Below are 22,445 nucleotides of genomic sequence, written 5' to 3' on the forward strand. Positions count from 1 at the left end.
AAGTGAATAAATTTTCAAGATATTCGACAAAAAATCAGCTGTATCGAACAAACAATAAACAACATATTTTACACAAGAATTTTATTCAGATTTGATACGGTCCCTCGAATCGAAGCTTAAAATAATGACACATATTTCTCAATAGAATCACTCAATCGAAAATACTCTAATTGCTTGGAGTCAAGCCTAGTTGACAACAAATTTTTTAAGTTTCATACAGTAATAATACTTGAATATTAAAATTTTAAATTGTCAAGTGGAAACGTGCTTTTCTATTCCGTTTATCTCAAATTGTTGATATAGACGAGCTGATTAGAAATAATAGATAACTATCGATCGATGAAAAGTAGCATGGTTTTAAATAAATTCATATAATATATCATATATTTCTTTCACTCCAATCGCGATAAGCTACATTAAGAACAAAGAGATCGACAAATATCTTATTTACTATAAAACTAGTCCCTACCGACTACTGCGGTACCAAACGCTGCATTTAATTTTCGTTGGATGTTTATCTTCTTAAGTTACTTGCTGGAAAACGCTCCCCAAGTTTGAAAAAAAACACATTACAATAAACAATGAAAAATCTCGTTCGTTAATCAACCAGCAATGCTCTTGATGCCGTGGGCTGGAGTTACTTTGTCCCTCGAGGTATGCGAGGTAACATTCTACGGGGAAATTTTGAATAGAAACTTACATAACTCGCTGCGTTTCTTATAGCTGGAAAATGTCTGAATAAAGCAACTCGCGTTAAGGACAAAGCAGACTTCTGGATATGGCACGACACGAACTTTGTTCGTTTACTTATTCTCTAATCCTTAAACGTATCTTTAAAACATTCCTCGCGGTGCACACACACTCAATACTGTTACGATACTGTTTGGAATACTGTTGCACAGGGATCCATACGAGGTATCTAAAATCAAATCGTGAAACTCGAAAATCACAAGCGATCTGGAATTTAATCGGTGTAAGATTTCGTAGCGTGCTGTATGTATGGAATCTATCGAGCATCTTCGTTCGAATCTGTTATTATACATAGCTTACGCACGCAAGAATCAAACGGTCGATAAAAGACAGAATCCTCTCTTCAATGACTTCCTTTTCCCCGAAAGAAAGACTCTCTCAGTTCTTCGTTTTCTTCTCGAAGCCAATTCTCGAGGATACCTCTGCGATACACGTCTCGGATCTGTTATTATACATAGCTTACGCACACAAAAAAAACAAACGGTCCGTAAAAGATACAAATCCTCTCTTCGTCCCTTTTCTCATCCCTTCCTCCGCCGATAGAGAAACGTTAGAGAACGAAGAGATTCTCGCAGCTCTTGGTTTTCCTCTTGAAGCCGAGCAGATGCTTGAGGATCCTCCTGCGGTGCTTGCTCCTTCTTCGCCTGGTCGCTTGGTCCCGGTCACGCTGTGGGTTCAATTTGATTTGCGCCAGTATACCAACTAGGAGCTCGTCCACGTGATGGGCTATCCCGGAGGAAGTCTCGATGAATTTGCACCCGCAGTTGTTCGCCAAACGTCGGCCAACTGTCGGAACCGACGAAGAGGATTCGTGAGATAATTTCCTATCGTCTAACTTCGCGCTGGGACTCAACTATGTAGAATAGATTTGGAGTGATGCGGCTGGAAAGAGGTCTGAGGTTTGGTCTGTTAGTGGAAATCGATTGTGCGTGGTAACTTCGTGCTTGACCTGGGAGATAGATATAGGAGATAGATACCTAGGGATAGATAGAATATCCTCCAGAACCTGCATAGAACCCAATAGAATTTACATTAAAGAATAAATAGAGGTACAATCATGATTTTTGCAGATTCAAGTTGTTTCTCAAGCCTGACAGAGGTATATTATTTACAAACAGGCTACTAGTAGCAAATGCACGAAGTAAAACAGCAGTGTTTTCTTAATCTTGACATGATCTTGCTCATTGTTCTCGAACACGTAAGCGTAATTGACTTGCATAGATTTATCATCGTAAAAAAATGGCAGCTGTTGGCTTTCTCTGGAGCGACTGGTCATTTTAAAAAGAACCTGATAAGACGTTAAACAACCTTGACCATAAAATATCAGATCACACGACATGGACGAAAATGGGAACAGCGGGACCTAGATTATTTCAGGAAAATGGAGCTAATGATTCTGATAAATTAATATTCATGCACTTTCATCAATAACCGAGGTTTCGGCAATGGAAACTCTATGGTGTTGGATATATCCATAAATAACTCTACTATTAATACGATTCAATGAACCGTTTGTTTAATTTTTAGTTAGAGAATTTATTATCGATCACCCGATGGTTACGAAAACGCAAGACTTCCGTTACTTACCAACTGATGGGACCTCGCGCTTCCGTTCAAGATCGACTTTGTTCCCAACGAGTATCACACCGTGACTGGCCATGTAATCGCTGTTCCACAGATATAGCAAGGTCTCCTGGGCCACCTTCAGACTTCGACTGTCCACCACAGAGTAGACCACAACGTAAACGTCTGGATTGTAGGTCGAACAGAATGTCTCAACCTAATCGATACAGAAAATTAAGTTAAGTGCTTCTTTTAAGGGAAAAGTGTTAAGGGAAAAATCTCCTGAACACGTGTCTGACCTTGAAACGTGTAGTGAGGGTTCACTAATTACGTAAGGGTCTCGAGGGGTCAGGGGAGGAGGGTTTAAATTGCAAAAGACCTTACGGTTTCCCTTTTAAAAAATATAAAATGACCTAAAAGTCACGCGTGCTCTAGACGAGCATCCTTAAGGCAAGCGTCACATACAACAATTTTTAATGCAACGCGTGATTCACAAGCTGTTCAGATGGCCCAGCAAACGAAGGAATTGCGAAAAGGAATTTCGAGAAAGAAAACTTCTCCCCGGTGGCCACCGCCCCTCGATTAGGGGAAACCCGAGTTCTGAACTATAGTTGAGTCTCCATTCCAGATCCCTCTCGAAACACGCACAGTCTCGTGCAATGGTCACATTTTTTCTTATTGCAAGCCCTCCCTCTCCCTCCAACTCTTGGTAATCGTCCCATCGCGTGACCGGGGATCCAAAGATACGTTGATGCTGTCGCCAAGAGTTTCCGGCGGAGTTTACTGAATCGCTTTCCTTACTTCTTAACTTTTGTTTAGCCGATTACACGCGAACGTATTAGCGTGAAAACGATTCGATAAGATTGGAATACACGAGAAACGGATAAGATCAACGAAATACGAATTAGGAGAATAATAGAATTGCATGGAATTAGTATAGTCTTCCATTACGGGCTGAAATTTGTTTAAAAGGATGTTTCTTTCCTTTTTAAGAATTTTGAGACCAGCTTCATGTTATTTTTTTTTTTTGCAAACAAAGTAGTTAACACGAACTCTTGAAATTTGGTACGTTTATTTATACGTGGTTGAACAAGGTTTTAATTAATTTACGAATGGTCTGGTCAATCTGTTTTAAAATTACTGTTTTTCGTTTGGAATGAAAGCGATTGATATAAACTCTTGAAATTTGGTATATTTATGTTAATATTGACAGACACACTTGATCCTCGTTACCATGAACAATGGAGCTTCTATTATGATACTATGTTTACTCGCGATAAGCTCAGCTTTTAAACCATGTTAGCAATCCTTTTATTATGAAAGCACGAGTTCGAGGGTACGAGCCCAACGGACAAGAAATAAGAAAGTAGGAAAGTGCACGATCGAGTTTACATAATCGAATGACAAAACAGTGGCTCCCGGGACGTGATAGGTATCGCTGGACCTGATGCTCACCGACATTTCTGCCGCTGGATGATCGATAATTTCCAGTTCTGTTTCTTGACCGTCCAGCATCACTGACACGTTCTTTTGACCATACTCCTCGTCTGGAACAAATTTCGACGATTTCATTCAAATTTCATTACATTTGTTTAATATTAAGCACGACAGAGAAGAGGCTCGCTTGACTCTGCAGTGCAAAATACAAATTGTTACAAAAGTTCGAAACTTTATGTTCCATGAATTTATTGTTCCTTCCAACCAGATCCAATTTAAAGAATCTTTATTTTTATTTCGCGAACTGCAAGAAACTAGAATAGCTCTTTATTATTTGTATTAATTGTTAATAAACGTCAGCTGGCGTCCCCTGCGTGATTTTTAAGACCCCGACGACAGGTAATTTCGAACGTGTTAATTATGAACGCCCGAGAGGATTAAGGTTGCGTAGCCGTATGCACAAGCGACGCTTTGAAATTGAAAATTAATTAAAATCGAGCAATAAATTGCACACGTGATAGTCGTCCACGGAACGTAATTAAACGAACTCGCGATGGATCGGAGATTTGTTTGGCACATGACTGCGCTTTGCTTAAGTTCCACGCTGATAAAATATTTTCGAACAATCGCGCTTCCAATTTGTGCCGAGATATTCAGTTCTTGAAACGTACAAATATCGCGCGAGTCGCGGAGAACGGAATATTTTTCTGATCAATGTTGCAAACATCATTCTCGATTTTTAACATTTGGCAGTGTTACTAACGAACAGAAAGGAGGATTTTTACGATGATCGTGCAACCCTTTAGGATCGAAAGCTTCTATCGAGATAAAGGAACTCGATTCTAGACATCGTACGGTATCTCCGATGTTGCCTTAACGTTCGCCTTTATGGTCGTTACGAGTTCCGCGTATGACTCTGTAAGCGACACAGACCTTATTTTTCCTCGTTACTCTATTTTTCTCAGGTCCGCCTTGAGCCCCTGTACCTCCACGGCCACTTTCCGATCGCGTATGCAATAACCAACGACTGAGTTTTCCTTTACGAGGAAATTTCCGAACTGGGAACAACCAATATGCCTGCTGATCGTTTCGCGAATCCTTCGACGACCCACCTTTTAGGACGTTTACTTTGAAAAAGGCAATTTTTACGAAACGAGAAAGACATCCAACGCGTACAAATACTTTGTCCGTACAGAGTTTTTAAATTATACAATTCTATACAGAATATAAAATGATGTAATAGTACAGCTTCACTTTTATGTAGAATATAACATTGTACAATTGTATAACTTTATTTTGATATAGAAAATAAAATCGTTAAATTTATGGTTTTAAGTTAAGTAAGAAGAAAATTGTCCAACTATATAACAGGCTGTCCCAAAAATGTTGAAGGGCCTTGGAAAGGGGTGGTTCGGGGGGTGATTTGAAACAACTTTTTCCTTAGCGAAAATATTGTACATATTCTTGTCCTTTGCTTTAATTTACCTAAAGGGGAATATAATTACACACATCCGCTCCTTTGATGCGGTTATCGTTCACTATGCTACTTGACGTGGATACAGTCTCACGATGACAGTCCCTTTGCATTATAATACGAAGGGTGACCGTCCTTATCTCCTCGAACCAGACTTGAAGACCCTATAAACTTCCGAGCCCTTTGAGCCGAACCATCGATATTCACTTTACAAAGTCTACGTTAAAGCTGCTAGTGAATAAATTCTATCGTGATAACAGACCTTTCCCTTTGTGCCCTTATCATAAATAAAGTTGTCGAGAACAGCGAGGATTCGATGAAAATTCTGTTTGTTTCAAATGGGAATAACGTAATACGCTTCCCGTGAAACGAGAAATATTAATAAAATTATTAAACGAATGGTAAACTTTTTTTTGTCGTTCTCAAAGCTTTGAAAGCTCGTTATTGAGAATTTATCGCGTCAATGTTCGAAAACTTGTTACAATTTCATGCTACAAAATCATTTACCATCGTTATATTAGCGTTATTTGAATTTCATACGAACGAACTATGTCATATAGTGAGAATTTTCTGTTACGATCACGATTTTTATCAAACGATCATTGCATATTTAAAAAAAGAACATTTTTGTCCCAGCTTCTTTAGTTTTCAAGATATTTAAAAAAAACACGGTATTCACCCCCAACTTTAGGGGCTGTGATAAAAAAAAATACTTTTTTTTTAGAACTACCTACCACATAAATTTTATTAAAATCTTCGCGTGACAATTGGATACGTTCCTTTGTTAAATTGACACGTGGGTTTTGTTATACAGGAACTTCAATAGAGGTACCTAATTAGGGAACCGAAACATGGTGCCAAAGCGCGCTTCAAAATGATGAAATATGCATATCCCGCTAATCATTGGTTCATACTTAATCGAAGGACGCTTAGACTCTGCACGATACAAGCGCTTTCCTGGGCGTCAAGTGCTATTGGAAAACTGTAACCCTTGCATCAAGGGTCCAGATATGGTTACATTGAAACGAACTTCTTGGAGCTTTCGACGACCGTCGTGCAAGACGTATTGAAAGTGGTCAAAGTGGCTTGCAAACTTTCACTCCTGGGCTTAAGTACGTTAGGTGTCCCTCTAATCACCTGGAATCACTTAAAGTGCCAACTACAGAAGGTCGAAACGGTAAAATAGCTAGTACGTGAGCAGAATATGCGCTCTCATACTCGGCCATCGCGCGTTTTCTACGCTCGACTAGGACCCTCAGACTCTAATTCGGGATCGAATTTAAATTATCTACCACGATTTCAATTTTATTTTTGAGCTTGTTTTCGCGCCAACTCGGTCGGTAGTGTAGTTCACCCCGTCGATAACTAAGTTTTTATCATCAATTAATCCCACAGCAGATTTTGTTCGTATTAATGTCGACTTATTTACGTAACGTAACTCAGTTTTTTGTAAGCAGCATTCGAACAAGATTTCCTCTGTATCGAATAGGAGTTACAGGAGAATGGCAAACAGCCACACTTTGAATTCTATATTAATAATAGCGATTTCGCCGAATGGACGTCTCCGCACTCACCCAGAGAAGTGTCGTAAGCGCAGATGTAATCGCTGGTGGTGAACTGGGCGGTGAGGGCGGTTTTCCCCACGCCAGATGCACCCAGCATGCCGACTTTGTAAGTGGCCACTCGTTCGTTGCTCGTGTCCTCTTCGGCCTCCATTCCAGAGAGCTGCGACGCCGAGCTGAAACGTGGCAGAGAAGAAAAAAGGGTACGAGTACGCGGCTGGTTCTCGGAACCGTATCGACCGATGCGCAGAGAGAGGAAAAAAAAAATAAAGAGTTCATTGTGCGAGTCTCGCCAGTCTTTCTTTGTGATTTTCTTAGAGCCCTTTCGCGTCGTTTCTCTTGCGCCACCAAGGAAACGACGCACCCACTCGAGGCTAAGATCTCTGGTATATTTCTTGGAGCTTATTAAGGACAGTTGACAACTTATATAACTTAGGACTAGAACTCTCCCCTTAGAAAACCAAATTTATTCGTAAACTTTGTTTTCAGTAATAAACGTAACATTCGACCAGGTCGTACAGAAATTAAAGTGAGAAATACTATGATTAATTCATGCGATGCTGAAGTACTAATTGCATTAACCGAGAGAAAAATGCATTAAGTGAGATAGGCGCGTGCTTGGTCCGCCCGTCTGGCTTGAGCGCACCTATTCTACTTGCTACGACTGGTCAGACTCGGAGACTCGCCAAATGCGGGTTGTCCACGATTGTTTCACGTGGATGGTAAAAATATTGCATACAGTTGTATTACTATACACACGAGGTGTAGCAATTAATTCCGTGCTTTTATATTCACTCATTTATTATATATTATTTTTTGTAACTCTAGTTTAAGTAGGAATGTTTACTTATCATTTTGTTACGTTAAAGTATCAATTTTCTGAGCTCTATCTTGGTAGCCCAATTTTCCTTATTCTTCTTCTTCTACTAACAGATTACGAGTATAACAAGTAATTGTGGTAATTGGAGAAGAATAACAATAAGCAACATGTTGTATACAGAATGATTGTGATGCAGATTAGGCCGAGGCCTAAGTAATTTATACTTTTACTTAAATTATAGTTGCAGTAAATGAATGAGTATAAAGGTAATGAATTCATTTGTACACCTGAAATTTCCTACTCGTACGAAGAATGCATGAAAATAAAACCGCGAAATAGCAACAGTTTATGAAGACGAATGGACGAGCGTCAGTCATCCATTTTATCGCAGCCTGCTCCACTTCTGCAGGTTTTATACCCCCCCCGTTTTATCTTTCGCTTTTATGAAACTAAACTGACCTTCGCGAATGCAAAATGACGTCATTCGAAGCTTATACGAGGCCCTGATAAAACGCAATTCCTTCTTTATGTTCCTTCATAAATCTTTACTTACTGTTACGCGATATTTGCAATATCGAGGATCGAGAACGCTTAAATCTTCTTGCCGAATGCACTTTATCGGAGAAGACTAGAATTTCATACATCTGAAACGTTCAAGCATAAACGTCCAAACGCCTGAACTGTTGCGCCATTTGCAAAAGAATTTTTTTAGACTGTTTCTTTATGGTACAAAAACATCTGCTCCAATTAAGCGATACGACTATTCAGCAATGTCTATTTTTTACTTTCATTTCGCATCGTTATACCGTATCCATTTTAATTATAATTTCCACGAATTCATATGCACTTTTGCCATCCACTTTTTCTATTCGTTAAGCTTGTTTCATTCGACATTATTTCCCAGAAATTATTTCCCATAACGGAGTTTCCATCGTATTTTACTGTCGATCTTGTGATTCGCGTGTGCACCGGAGGGTCGTTGTTGGGTTCAGTTTTTCTTTCCTTTTTTCCGCGACGTCAACGGATTTACTCATAATTATCCGATTTCGAGAAAACGTGGCGCGGATATACGGACGCGAACAGGAAATTCGTTTCACGTGGCGAAAGCCGTGAGTTAACCCCCTATTCCTGACAGACACGAGGGTTTTCCTCGGTGGTATCTACTATTTTTACGCACGGTTTTTCTTCTGCCGCTATTTTCGTTGCTTTCTCGCTTTTATTTCCAGAAAATTCTCTCTCGTTATCTTGCCACAATAATGAATGTTACGTTGACAATAATAGATGTTATTCAGTCGCCACTGATTTAAGAGTGTATGGGGGACAATCGCCGTGAAACTGGAGAATCGGGGCAGGCAATAGTAGTGGCGATAGCCACGCGTCTCTTAGACAGGATTCCATTATATCTCTGTTACGAGTGAAGATGAAAGAAAATGACAAAGAGGAAAATTGTAGCGTTAAAAGAGCCAAATACCGCTATGCAAATACATCCACCGATCAACGTTATTTTCAAGGTTATCTGTGGGACATCGATTCTTTCTTAACTAACACCATGTTCGTTCGATTCAACTGCAAAATAAATCCTGAAATAAATCGAGGTTCCGAAGTGTCCAAGGTTTTCTAAGCCACCTTAACACGTTCGTCAGCCAAAAGATACACTCCATCGTGGTTGTCTCAATATCCATTTCGAGGGTGGCGTGTATCACGCCGAAAGATCCTGAATTAGCCGCGATTCGGCCAGTTCTTCTCGCTGTTTACACCTCGATGCCTCGGCTCTCGGTCCAACGTACTCCACAATTTTCGCTATTTTTCCTCCCAGAAGAGCACTTGACGTTATTACATCTTGTTTCGCCGCAATTCACCACCCCACTCCCCGTACCTGGCGGGAGTTGGGATAACCTTTTGGGATTCGAGGACGATGGAAATCGCGACGGTGAAATTACACGAGACAGGAAAAATGCCAGAAAGGATGGCGAGCGAGCCAGGCCCTTTAATCTGTTTAAGTGGAAGCAACGTAACGAGGAAGGGAATCTTTTTCGGGCTTCCGTCACTCGTTACATTCCTCGTTCGCCGTGAACACCGACGTCGAGTGTAATTGCACGACGGTAATTACGTCACCGCCGTTAATTGCTCCGCGAGAGGAAGATAAGTGGCAGGTTTCGACGTCGAGGTCGAAACATTCTGTGATTGTAACGCTACCAGCCATGGGAATTCAATTATTTCCGTCTTGGCGAACCCGGATGTCTTAGGTATATATTTGGAAGATGTATTAAAATTACATAATATTGGATTTCTTCATTTATATTTGTACAAAATTAACGATCCAGGATACGTAGTGTAATATGGCAGTGTCTACTTTGAAATTCCCATAACAAACACTGATAATTCAAAACCGCGAAAGCTTGTATGCTCTCCTCGGTATAGTTTACGACTTTCTTAAACCAGGAAATTGTTAATCCTCCGCGGAGTCGTTTAGAACGCGTCATAAACTGTTGACTAAGTGGTTTATATTCGTACCTCCGTAATCTGGCGTCCTTGGTGCTGCTGCAGCTGGTGCCCGAGGACGTGACGCTGTTGATGCTCCTGCTCCGTCGGCTCTTCAATGAATCGCCAAGGTTGTAGACCCCGTTCGCTGTTATGGAAAACGACCTCAGCCTGTAATATTCCACGCCATCCTCGGTTTCGCCCTCCTCGGCGCCACCGGCACCGCCGCGTTTCGTTTCAACGAGCATCGGCTGCGACAAAAACAAATTCAACCGATTAATACGGTTTTCGTAGAAAGGAAAACAATTTGAGGGTGTTCGGAACATGTAAACAAAATAAAAATCACTCGACAATAATATTTGAAACGTTATATACTATGTTGCCGATGATTCAATAATACAGAGGAATTTTTTCAAATTTTACCTATCTTCGATTTAAAAGAATTCTTAAGTCTGCGTTTACAGTTATGGTTGCGCATGTTTGTAAAGAATTGACGAGGGCACAATAATCGTTAATTTTGTGGTTGATTTGACGTGTCTTCTTTTGAAGAGGGGTCGCGTACCAAATTTCAACGGAATACCAAGATTTACGATCGCAATTATGGTTGCGCGTATTTTTAAAGAACTGACAACGTTGGTCGTTAGCTCGTCGACACGTTTCTTGCTCCAAATTGAATCAACGTTTTAAACGTCTCGCGACCTGATAAAGTGCCAGTAATCTGCGAAGCTGCCTTGCGAACAAAGATTAGGGTCAAAGCGAATCCCAGTGCATCGACGTGTCCATTATGCGAATTACGGGGCGTCGGCGTCGTTTCAAACTGACGTACCGCGTTTCAGCCTAATTTTTTACATTTACAAGTAGTTCGTATAATTATTAAAGAATCTTTAAATAATTGTATACATTATTGTATATCGTATCTCTTTTTGAAATTAAACATTTGTATCTCTGTTTAAAATACTCCCAACATATTTACCATAGAACAAATACATTTTGCATACTATTGCATATTTGCATATTATACATATGTCTGCTATTAATTTCCTGATTGCAGTCAGTTTCTTCTTCTTTCTTTTAGCTTGGAATTCGCTATCGCAACGATCCAGACTGTTTTTCGTACTTCTGACGTGGAAATCTGTCCGACATCGACGTTGTTAGACGAAGACTACTCGATCGACGGATAAACTCGTCCTTTTTCGACGTCTCGGAGGATCGAACCTGACGGATCTCTGTGTAATCTGTCTGTTCCCTTTGTTAGCTGACTCTTTCTCGCGATGGAGGGTGAGGGATCTGCTTCTTTCCACGCTGCGAACGGGGAGAAACCCTTTGCTTTCGTTGCGATTGGCTTGGTGGAGCCTCGAGTAGTATTGGTGTTGACGGTGTACTTAGTTAAGTGCTCAGAATGGGAAAGGAACATCTACCCAATCGAAGCACGTCGATTTTTGTACAATTTTCGCTGAAATGGAGACTTACACAAAAATTACAGTGTGTATTTATATTTTTTAGATCTTAAAAGAAAGTAAAAATAACATGTATTATTATTACAAAATACAATATGTATTTATAGTTTTAAGTATGGAATTATAGAAGTTGTATAATTCTATGTTTAAGAATATAAATACATGATTTATTTTATACAAAAGTACAGTATGCATTTATACTTTTAAATATAAAATTATACATGATGTACAATGTTCTTATAAATCTCATGAGAAATTAAAATGTAGTTATACAAAAATACGGTATGTATTTGCATTCAAAAAAAAATTGAATCATCAAGAAGTATACCTAACGTTTAATATGAATTTAGTAGAATATTTTTGAACCTGTATTTTGACCATGAACACGAACTTGAACATGACTATGAATAAAAAATACGTGTTTGGTCACCTTTAAATCCTCTCTGTACAAAGCTTCATAAAAACGGTCGCGTCACAATCGGGCCAGTGTTCCTTGTTAGGAACAATTTTTGTATTCTGTTACCATCGAGAGCAGAGAATGTATTATTGAAAAGGATTCAACGCAAATTCTCCCGTCACCCAGCCCACACATGCCGTGCCATATGCTTCGATTTTTACCCGCACGTGTACGTACTTTTCAACTCTCGCTCCTCCAATCTTCCAGATATCAAATTAATAATTCACATTAATTCTTCGTTTCTGCGTTTGTCGAATTTCAATCGGAAAATTCACGTTAATCCACGAACTCTGGACTTCTTGAATTTCGCTCAAACAATTCCGACATTTTTTACTGAAATTTTGAATAATGCATTATTAAATCGATACGAGTCGGTTTAAAATTCATTATTCGTATGCGTACTTTTATAGAATTATTTTTATGGAGCAATCATATCGTCAACCAAAATGGTTTCAATGTTTCGTACTGAAATTTTAAATAATAAATTATTACATCGATACGGGGTGGTTTAAAATAAATTACCTATAGGTGTGTTTTTATACAATTATTGTTGCGGAAGAATCATACCGCTTTTTGATAATAAACTATTAAATTGATGAGCGTGCTATGGTTTATATCGAATCACCTATATGTTTATTTTTATGGAACAGTCGTCGCCTTCCACGATGAGGCTCGCGAAGTTGCTCGCGGCGAATCAACCATGAGAAACGTCAGTGGCGGTGTTATCGGCTGATTTCTGTCAAAACTGATAAAACGAATCCAGTAGCTAGGGCGTTTTCCCAGGATCACGACACAACCGATCCACGGTTTCATCGAAGGTTAAGGACGGCGATGTTGCACACCATCGGGAGAATCGTCCCGTTAGTCATCGACGAGTTCAATCACCTCGACCTTTCGATCTGGTGAATGTTCCTTAACCCTAAAACCCTCGCGAATTTTCACAACCCTTCCGTAATCACACGTACGAGAGATATTTTCACTCGACATGCATCGGTACATCCTAATAAATAAAAAAAAAAAAACAACCGAGGTTCCACCAAAATATGAACTATTTATTACAAAAATAATAGTTGCGAACTCTCGACCCCTTTCTCGCAACTTTTACATCGTCACATATTTATTCTTTCTAATTTTCCCACGTACAGACGAAAGTCGAGAACAAATTACTATTTCTCTACATCGCGCACAATTAATCGTCCTTGTCGAACCTTCCTGGAAACTTCTAAATCCCTTACTCGAGACCTTTCCAGCATCTGCATCTCCGCTCGTTAGCTGATAAAATTCCTCGCGGAGCTTCCTTCTTCAAAAAGGATAATTAACTCGCCTCTAATTGTCTTTCGAAGTAACTCGAGCGCCATTCGAGTAATCCACTTCGATCGCAGTTCCCGATGTCAAAGAAAGCGTAGACGTTTCCGAAGTAGCCGATCGAACCATCGAAGGGCATCGTCAGCTCCAGGATAAAACAGTGACTTGTGGAAGGGAGGCTCGAAAATGCTCCTTTAGGAGCTACATCGTTCGAGAGCATTCGCGATCTAATGCAATCGAATCCTGCTTCGATAAGAGTCCAACCTCGTAAATCCTTCCTCGTAGGATGGATTTCAAAGAAGCGTAACATTCCATGTAGACTTTTAAAATTCAAGTTAAATATGTCAAAAATGTCAAAAATTTTATTTGCTTCCATTGATCCACGAACTTTGGATTTCTTGAATTTCGCTCTAATAATTCCGACATTTTTTACCGAAATATTGGATAATGCGTTATTAAATCGATAGGAGTTGGTTGAAAATTCAAAGTGATATTTCGGTGAAAGAGTGGATCCTAGCTGAACAATTTTGAAGTTATCACTCTTACGTCAGTTATATCGAAAATACTTTGAATTTTAGAGCCTCCAAGGTGCATAATCTGTTAACAAGTATGTTATTAGACGAACCATTGGATTCTAGTAAATATTTGATCGTAATGAACCGTTGCTCCTTCGCTGCTATGGCTTTCAACGCCTCAATGTTCCGATCGGGCTTAAACTTCCAAGATAATGCCTTGTTTACCTTCTGGTTTGAGTTACAGTATCGCGTTTATGTGATGCAGCTTCCGGCGGAGTATTTACGATACTATAGCGATCGATAGATAGCAAGGGTTTGAGTTGTTCTGTGTGCTGGGTATTACTGTACCCTCGGATTGTCGTAACTTATATTTGTTGTTATATCTTACGTCCTTCAGATTGTTACAACTAATGTTCCTCATGTTAAGAGATATCATTGATATCTCTTAAGATTCTTATATCTTATGTCCTTCAGATTGTCACAACTCGCATCTCTCACTTTCGAGGATACAAAGAATCAAATTTTAGACTATACACTTTAAATTATACACTTTTTGAAAGCATAAGCTGCAGGATTACGTTAGCAAAATTATACTGAGAAATACGTGAAATTGCAGCTAATTCGATTGCCCAGTGGTGCGTGATTCCGTCGTCAACCTAATCGAAGTGACACGTCATGAATGTGCCGAGTTTTTCGGACCTCGGGAAAAGCGCGAGGGACGTGTTCAGGACGGGCTATCATTATGGCAAAAGTCTCATCAAGCTCACCGCAAGGAAGACGGGCGGAAATTTTGAAATGGGCAGCGACTTGTCCTTGAACTGCGATGAAATGAAAGTAAGAACGGACGTTCGTAGGTACGCGATAAAATTAAATCGATGATCCTAAACAAAAATAATTCAGATAAAAATCTGAAATTGTTTGAGCTTCTTCCTGTTACTACAAGCAATGACTCTGGCAAATTTCAAATCATTTCGTTAATTTTTACCCGAGTTACAAAAAGGAAAGTAACCAATCGAAGAAATATATTTTCCGTTTAAAATCTTCGATGGTTTGGGCCACGTGTTAATGTTAAAATTAAGAGGTGGAATTTTACAGGAATTTTGTTTTATGTAAGGATGACTTTAGTATGTATCTGTATCATTTGGTATTACATTTGGATGTATATTTGGATTGGATGTATCGCAGTTAACAGGTACAGCGGACGCGGAGTACAGGACTGCGGATTATGGAAGCTTCTTGGAGAAATGGACGACAGATGGTACGGTGGTCATTGGCTATTTGTTCAGTCGAACCCCGATACCTGATACCGGTCTACGCACGGAAATTAGTTACAACCCAGGAACCGCGGCCAAGGCCATGAAGATTGGCGCCAATTGCAACAAACAGAATTTCAACGCGCTCTGTTCCATCTGTTAGTTCCCTTCGATGTTTACACACTTTTTGCGCGAGCTGTTTTGCAGTTTCCGAAAGTGCGCGCCCATTTCGTCGACGAGTGGAACGCACACGGTCGATAACCGGAGATGGGGAAAATTCTTGTCCGAATAAACACTTCGAGCAACGAATAAACATATAAAAAAATGTTCCGATGCGTTATCGTACAGAACGTCCAATTTTAGCTCCCGTGTATTCTGCGATTAAACCGCGATCGCGTTGCGTCTTAATTGAAGAACGGGCAAACGATTTCGTGGCGATTTTCTTTCTTTTTTTTTTTTTCAATTCGAACGACAACTTCAGCAGCCCGTGCAATTCGAACGAGGAATATTCCATGTTAATAAACGCAATCAACTTTACATTCGTCGCCGTACCGAATGACAAATGGCGCTCGTGGCCCTTCACAGACGATCTATTCAAGCGTGCAATGGAAACGGGAATCATGGGGAAACGTTCGCAATGAAATTCTTGGAAACCGTCCAGAAATGCCTCTGCTCGGCACCAATGACCCCCTTTGTTAATCCTGTCAAACAAAATGTAGTGTTCCTGCTCGACCAGTTGTTTATTAAAGCACTCGACGCACGCCAGACGAATTTATGCGCTTTTCGCTGGCGAAATGCAGCGAACGTATTTCGAATCGGTGTTCCTCGAACTTCGTTTGTTTATAATTTTACCGCGGACGTATTTAGACGCGATTCAAGAATCGCTAAAATTACGATTACGAGACTAATCAAAATAAATTAGTTGTTAGTCAGAATATGTTCTGTCAAGAGTAATTGCAATTGACAAGTAATCGCTGACGAGATTGCTTTCGTTAACAATTATATATAATATATAAAATTATACGAAATTATATATAGTATATGAAACATTACGGTCTATACATGGTTTCATAAGGATTCGCAATGAAATTCTAATCTCAAAGAAATCTAAATTTTTACTAATTATTCACGTCATTATTATACAAATCATTGAAGTCATATTCGTTATTCATTTTTTCAATTACATTTTTCCAAACTCTGTCCGCGGTAATATACACAGTCGAGGAAATTAGAACAGATCCTAGTTTCAAACTAAAGCACGAGGGCTCCATTTGCATATGCACGCTTCGCGTTGCTCTATGCGATAATTGGAACTTGTTTCTAGAATTTAAGGTTGAACTTTCGAAGCTCGCAGAAAATGTAATGGGAAAACATTGTTGTTCGAATGTAGTTTATGCAAACGCAATAAGCGCGTGTATTTAGATGTGAGTTTGGCAACATTTCGCCCTGACACTTCGAGCGGAGTGAAAACGTTCATTTTATCTGCGACGTAGTTTACAAAATCAATTTTTTCAATTATATTCTCCATCGAAAGAGTTGGGGGAAAAAAAACTCTCTTTAACGCTCGTTTTCAGTATTCGATAACGTTGATGGCAGAAACTTTTTATACGATCGCGTCACTTTACCAGGTCAAAATAGCGTTTAATATTTATAACGTTTTTTCTATGAAACCGAAGGTTCGAACCATTTACTTAAAAAAAAAAAAAAAAAAAGAACAACTTTTATTTCCTCGCAGTTTTCAACGAGACTTCTACCGCAAATACACGGTTTGAAATAGAGTTTCATTGCGACATCGACGTAATTTTTTCATACGTATCTCGTTTAATTTAAAAGCAGTGTTATTAATGTTTTCGAATGAGAATTTTACCGCAAACATTCGGTTTCGAATCAAATTTAATTGTGACACTGGCGTAAGCGTTTTATATTAAATAATATATTCATTGTATTAAATAATACGATTCAAATGTTTCGTTTGCAGCCAGTGACAAGAATATGAACGTGGATATTTTGGGGTCGTTAGTGACCGCCTTCAAGGGCATCACCGTCGGCTACCAAGGTGGCTACAGCACAGAAATGAACAAATTGACGAAAAACGACGTTGGCGTAGCTTTCAGTTACCGTGATGTTGGTTTTCATTTTCGATGTACCTCGATACCGATCGAGTACGGACTTTCTCTTCTGTACAAAGGTTAACAAATTTTATTACTCTTCATAAGCGAAAAAGTAGTTTATTATGTAAGAATTTTGAAAAGAATATATATATATATATAAAATTATTATATATAAAACTTATTAAACCTTTTATATATAAAAATTATTATATATAAAGTTTATTATTAAATATAAAATATTTATATTTATATTATATATATTTATATTATATATTTATATATATTTTATATATTTTATTTTATATATATAAAATATATAAATATATAATATAAATATATATAATATAAATATAAATATAAATATATAATATATATATAATATATATATATATATATATAAAATTTATTTAAATAGTGAAAACTGACTGTTAATTTATATTTCTTTAACTGAAACCTCATAAACAAATGCTTAGACAATAGAACCGAAAATAAAAAATAAAAAGAACGCGCGGAATAATAATATTAATGTTACCTATTTCATGATAAAATAATATTTGCGTAAACAATGCCTGCTGATTACCAGTTTGCTTCCCCTAACGGCTTACAAATGAACCGCTCTAAAAAATAAAAATTCACGGTAAAGAATAGTAATAATCGCACTTTTATTTTTTTTTTGGTAATTTTCTCATCCCTCTGCCATTTATCCAGCCCACTTTTGACTGGTTTATACGCTCGATCCTCCGTCCTTTTTATCGCGACGATTACGTACCCCTTTGCAATTTCGATTCAGCAGAAACAAGGGATGATAAAGCGTAGGCAGATTCGCAACGAGCTGAATAAACCCACGTGGCAATTTCACCGTCAAGGGTGGCGTTATTAGTCCCGCGGAATCGATATTCGTGATTACGGATGAAAAGTTGTATCGAAATTATTATTGCTACGGAAAGGTTCGTCCAGGTAGCCTTATCTTTATTTATACGCTCGACGCGATCGCGGTACGGCCGCGATAAACCGAAACGGGTGTTCATCGCGTCTATGCATATTTTATACACTCTCGAGTTCACATTCCGCGCGGCAGAGAGTAATTACGGGCCAATCGTAACCGAATATAAGCGTGGGTGGGGGAAGGGTGGAAAATATTTCTGGCAAATAAATGCTCGAGTGGCTTTATCGCGGCGGGAGACGTAGATTATTCGTCTTCTTCTTGCCAATAATGAAGTTTGTGAGTGTAAATTGAGAGGGATAATTTTTTTTTCTCCCGAAGGACATTATTTATTTAAAAAGTCTGAATCGAATCTGAAGCTTCAGTGTACAGAGTTCGTACAATTTTTGTTTAAAAGTGTATCGACTGTTCAAGGTTCTGGGAACTTCTGAATTTGTATAATACTAAAGTACTTCCTTTTATAATTATCTGAAATAATGATGAAACTTCTTCCAAATCATTTCGAATATTATTTCTTTCGTTAAATTTGAAACGAGAAAAAGTGAAACAAAATAATTCGTTACTCGAGTCAGCTATTATTCCGAATGAATTGATGTCATTATTTTCAAATAATTGTACCGTAAATAATGGTTCAAAATAAATTATTACATTAAATAATAATTTCTCATTTTAACGTGAATGGAAATTTGCCCAGGTTCGTTCAACGTACGAATAATTCTGCGCCTTAGGGCATTTCGAATCTCTTGGTTATGCCAGTGCATACTTAATCAGCGTGCGTGATAATATCAGGGCGGATAATTGAACTGGTCGTCGATACGAGGGTTACAATTACGATCCGCTACAACAGCGTTTGCCGCGGCGCAAGCTGTAATCGAACACCCAATTAAATTCATTCGATACGCCTGTTACGCGCCAAATCATGCTTCTAATCAGGATCATGCATCATAAGTCGTAAACGCACAAAAACCGTCACTGTCAGTGCAAACACGGAAGAAAAATTGATAAAATTGAAAAAATTGGAAAATTGCATCCCTTGTATCGTTTTATTTATATTAGTTATAAAGCTCGATAAGCCTTTGAATATAATGCCAGTCCATTTATGGTTATCGAAAACATATTCTTCCGTTAATAAATACGGTATAACAATTTTCACGGTAAATTTCATTTCGATGGTAAATTCGAGGATTAATTTCATAATAAATTTAATGAACTTCGTAACGAATGTAATAAATTTGATAATAAATTCATGGATGAATTTGACATGATTAATGACATGATTATTTGACATGATTATTCATGATGAACTTGATTAATAAACCGGCGATTTTGCATATCGATCATTTCTCAAAGCACGCAACACAAAAATTTCTCTAATTATTGAATCCTGCCTGTTAATTTATTTTTACCGTATCATAGCAACCAATAAAGTAATGCTTCTTTTATTAATCAAAGTGAACGCATTCTGGGACGCCGCGATTGACGGAATCCTGGCAACTAACGGCAACGCACAAGAATGGACTCTGGGAGCGGCGGCCAAGTGCAAAATCGACGACACGTCGACCTTTCGTTTCAAATTCAACACCGACTTTCAATTAGGCATGAGCTTGCAGCAGAAACTGGACGATAGCGTCACCGTGTCTTTGTCCTGCAACGTCGACTGCGCCAACGTGACAAGAGGCGGTCACAAAGTCGGTCTGGGTGTCGAAATTAACGCGTGAATCGATCGCGAGACGTTCAACGACCCCGACGAACATTTCTTTTTTATTTCCTAAAAGCGTTCTGTGATGTCCATGAATTTTTGGTGCGCTTGTCCTTTCGAGTGTATTGTGATTGTTGACATTAAACGTCTTATATTGATATCAATAAGTGTTCTGTTTCTGTTAATCGTGAGAATTTCGTCAATATTTTAATATCTATTGATTGCATCAACCAAATATTAATTTCTGACAACAGTTAAATTCATTATTAACGATACTTATTATTTAAACAATGACGGGGAATACCATTTTGCTGTGATATTAACGTTTCACGAATTGTTTTTGTTTCTAACGAAGAATGTATAAATTGTTATTTGTTGACCACGTATATGTTCTTTATATTATATAAATGTACCGATTTTCTTTAGATGTACAGAAAAATACATGATCTATGTATAATTAAATAGAATTCTCTGATTCGATATGTATATTAAATAAGACTTGTTTTTATTTCATTATAAACGAATTATACATTTTTCTTTTACATCTGAATGTCATTCTAAAGTTTTTCCTGATCGTGACACATTAAATCATGTGTAAATCATTCGAGTTTCTTTAGTGAAGAGATGTCTATTCTTCAGGAATTATTAGAGCTGTTCAACAGCTGATAACTACGAAACAATTCGCAGTACGATTCATCAGGGAATAGCTGGTATTCCATCAGCATCGCTAATACAAGTGTCCATCAAACGTTATCGTCAATGATTTATGATATCTTGCATTACTGATTAAATGCCCGGCATCAACCCTCTTTTTATATTCCGTAATGGAGTGTCACTCGAGGTTGGGTTTCGACAATAGCACTTCACCGATGAGAAACAAATTTTCTTCCGACTAATGGATCGGGAATAGAAACGCCACGCAGTGGATTAGTTTGTAAACATCCCTGCAGCCGACTACATATATTTCGGGGGACTAGCAGCAGTCGTGCCGGAAATTAACGAAACAACAACGTTATTGATTTTGCTGCAAACGCGTAGTACCATTGTAAACGGAGGAGTAGTTTGCTCAAGCTTTTCAGGTGTACGGATGATAATCTGCGAACTTAAAGGGGATGATCCCATTTGCAAGCACTGGTGCGTTTGCAGTGAAAGGAATGCTAAACAATAGCCACAGAATCTGGACTCTATTCTTACCGTAGCATTTCCTCGCTAAGTGATCGAAACTTTACCTCGATAATTGAACCAGGCCTGTCGTTAACGTCCGAGGGTGTCCAAAATAATTAAAGAATGAAGGTGTCCATGGTGATTCAACAACGAAGGTATTCGAAATAATTCAACAAAGATGGCCAAAATAATACCTCAAATACTATCACTTTAAAAGTGGCCAGGTCTGCACAGGAGCTCCCAAATTGCAAATTTTCCAATTTTTATTGTAAAAAAGGTCGATCAAGTTAAACTTGAAAGTTTAGTAACTACCGTGCAGATATGGGAAGATAAATAGAGAGTCTGATTGCTAACAGATCATATAATCTTCTAGATCATGCTATAGTATAAATTATAATATAGAATTCTATAGTGTAGTGAAAACGATTATACCGTTACCAATCAGAGACACCAGCCAACTTCTCATCTCTACATAGTACACAGTTCGTCGGTACTTGGGAACAAAAATTTTTTGACAATGGGACCACCGACGAGGCATGCTCTACAAGATGCAAGAGGTTTCATACTGATCGGTCAAGCCGTGTGGGCGTAATCGAGTAACGTACATAAAAAAAAATATACATCTCGAATCGAGTAACCTCCTCCTTTTCGAAGTCGGTTAAAAACTCACTCTGTGTCGTGGAACTGCTGGCATGCTACTGGTCCTTCCGCGATATTGCCTTGGTCCAGGAGCACGTGATCCAGACGTCGAACCTGCGGGACCAGCTGGACTGGTCGGACTAGGACCACCGGAGCTTGTTCCTGGACTCAAGTGTGACGAGGTCGAGGCTGCTCCAGGACTTATGGCTGGAGTCCTCGTGGGGCTTCTGGGCGAGGGTGACAAGTGCCCCCATGGGCCTGCCTCCGCTTGCAGAAACCTATTGTTCGTAAACAGAGTTTATTTACTGTTGAAATGCAAAGAACAGTGCTCGAAAATAATCACTTTTGAACAGAAACTATACAGAAAACACATTTTATCGATGTAATTTTTATCTGTTCACTCTGGTGTATCAAGAGTTATAAAAATGATTTATTTGACATCGTTGACTGTTTTCGAGCAGTGTTTTTCTGGGTATTTGTTGCTACGGTCATTTTGAAAGGTGGGAGATTGGTCAACAGTACCAAGCTAACGCGTCATAATCAAGTAGCACTACTTTCGACATAATGGTTCATCGCTTCTAATTGTTAGCGACACGGATAATAATTGCATTAAAGTTACAACTAAAGTATTACTAATTTTCAGCTTACGTTAACTAACTTTACGTTGAACTTCGTTCATTTAATTGCTCATAAGGATTACCTCAATCGTTACTCGTACATTTTTCAAGAATCAAGTCTGCCGTGTTTGTGAACACAGAATTTGCGAAAAAAAAAAAAAGAAACGATATTACGCAATCGTGACGATTTAATATTTA

The 22,445-nt window shown here is 38.6% G+C and overlaps 1 protein-coding gene across 3 annotated transcripts in view; it reads right to left on the reverse strand.

The window, feature by feature from the left end:
• Positions 1-62: 62 nt before the first annotated feature.
• Positions 63-22,445, reverse strand: part of LOC128877088 (GTP-binding protein RAD-like) — a 27,845-nt gene continuing 5,462 nt past the window's right edge. For all 3 annotated transcript variants that reach the window (XM_054124084.1, XM_054124086.1, XM_054124085.1), the window contains exons 4-9: positions 21,662-21,908; positions 10,121-10,338; positions 6,799-6,962; positions 3,769-3,860; positions 2,338-2,530; positions 63-1,536 (exon numbers count right to left, since the gene is read on the reverse strand). In XM_054124084.1, the coding sequence (XP_053980059.1) occupies positions 1,301-1,536; positions 2,338-2,530; positions 3,769-3,860; positions 6,799-6,962; positions 10,121-10,338; positions 21,662-21,908 (1,150 nt within the window). In that variant the 3' untranslated portion in view covers positions 63-1,300. The remainder of the gene's footprint in view (positions 1,537-2,337; positions 2,531-3,768; positions 3,861-6,798; positions 6,963-10,120; positions 10,339-21,661; positions 21,909-22,445) is intronic.

This window comes from Hylaeus volcanicus, chromosome 5 (assembly GCF_026283585.1).
Source record: "Hylaeus volcanicus isolate JK05 chromosome 5, UHH_iyHylVolc1.0_haploid, whole genome shotgun sequence".
NCBI lineage: Eukaryota > Metazoa > Arthropoda > Insecta > Hymenoptera > Colletidae > Hylaeus > Hylaeus volcanicus.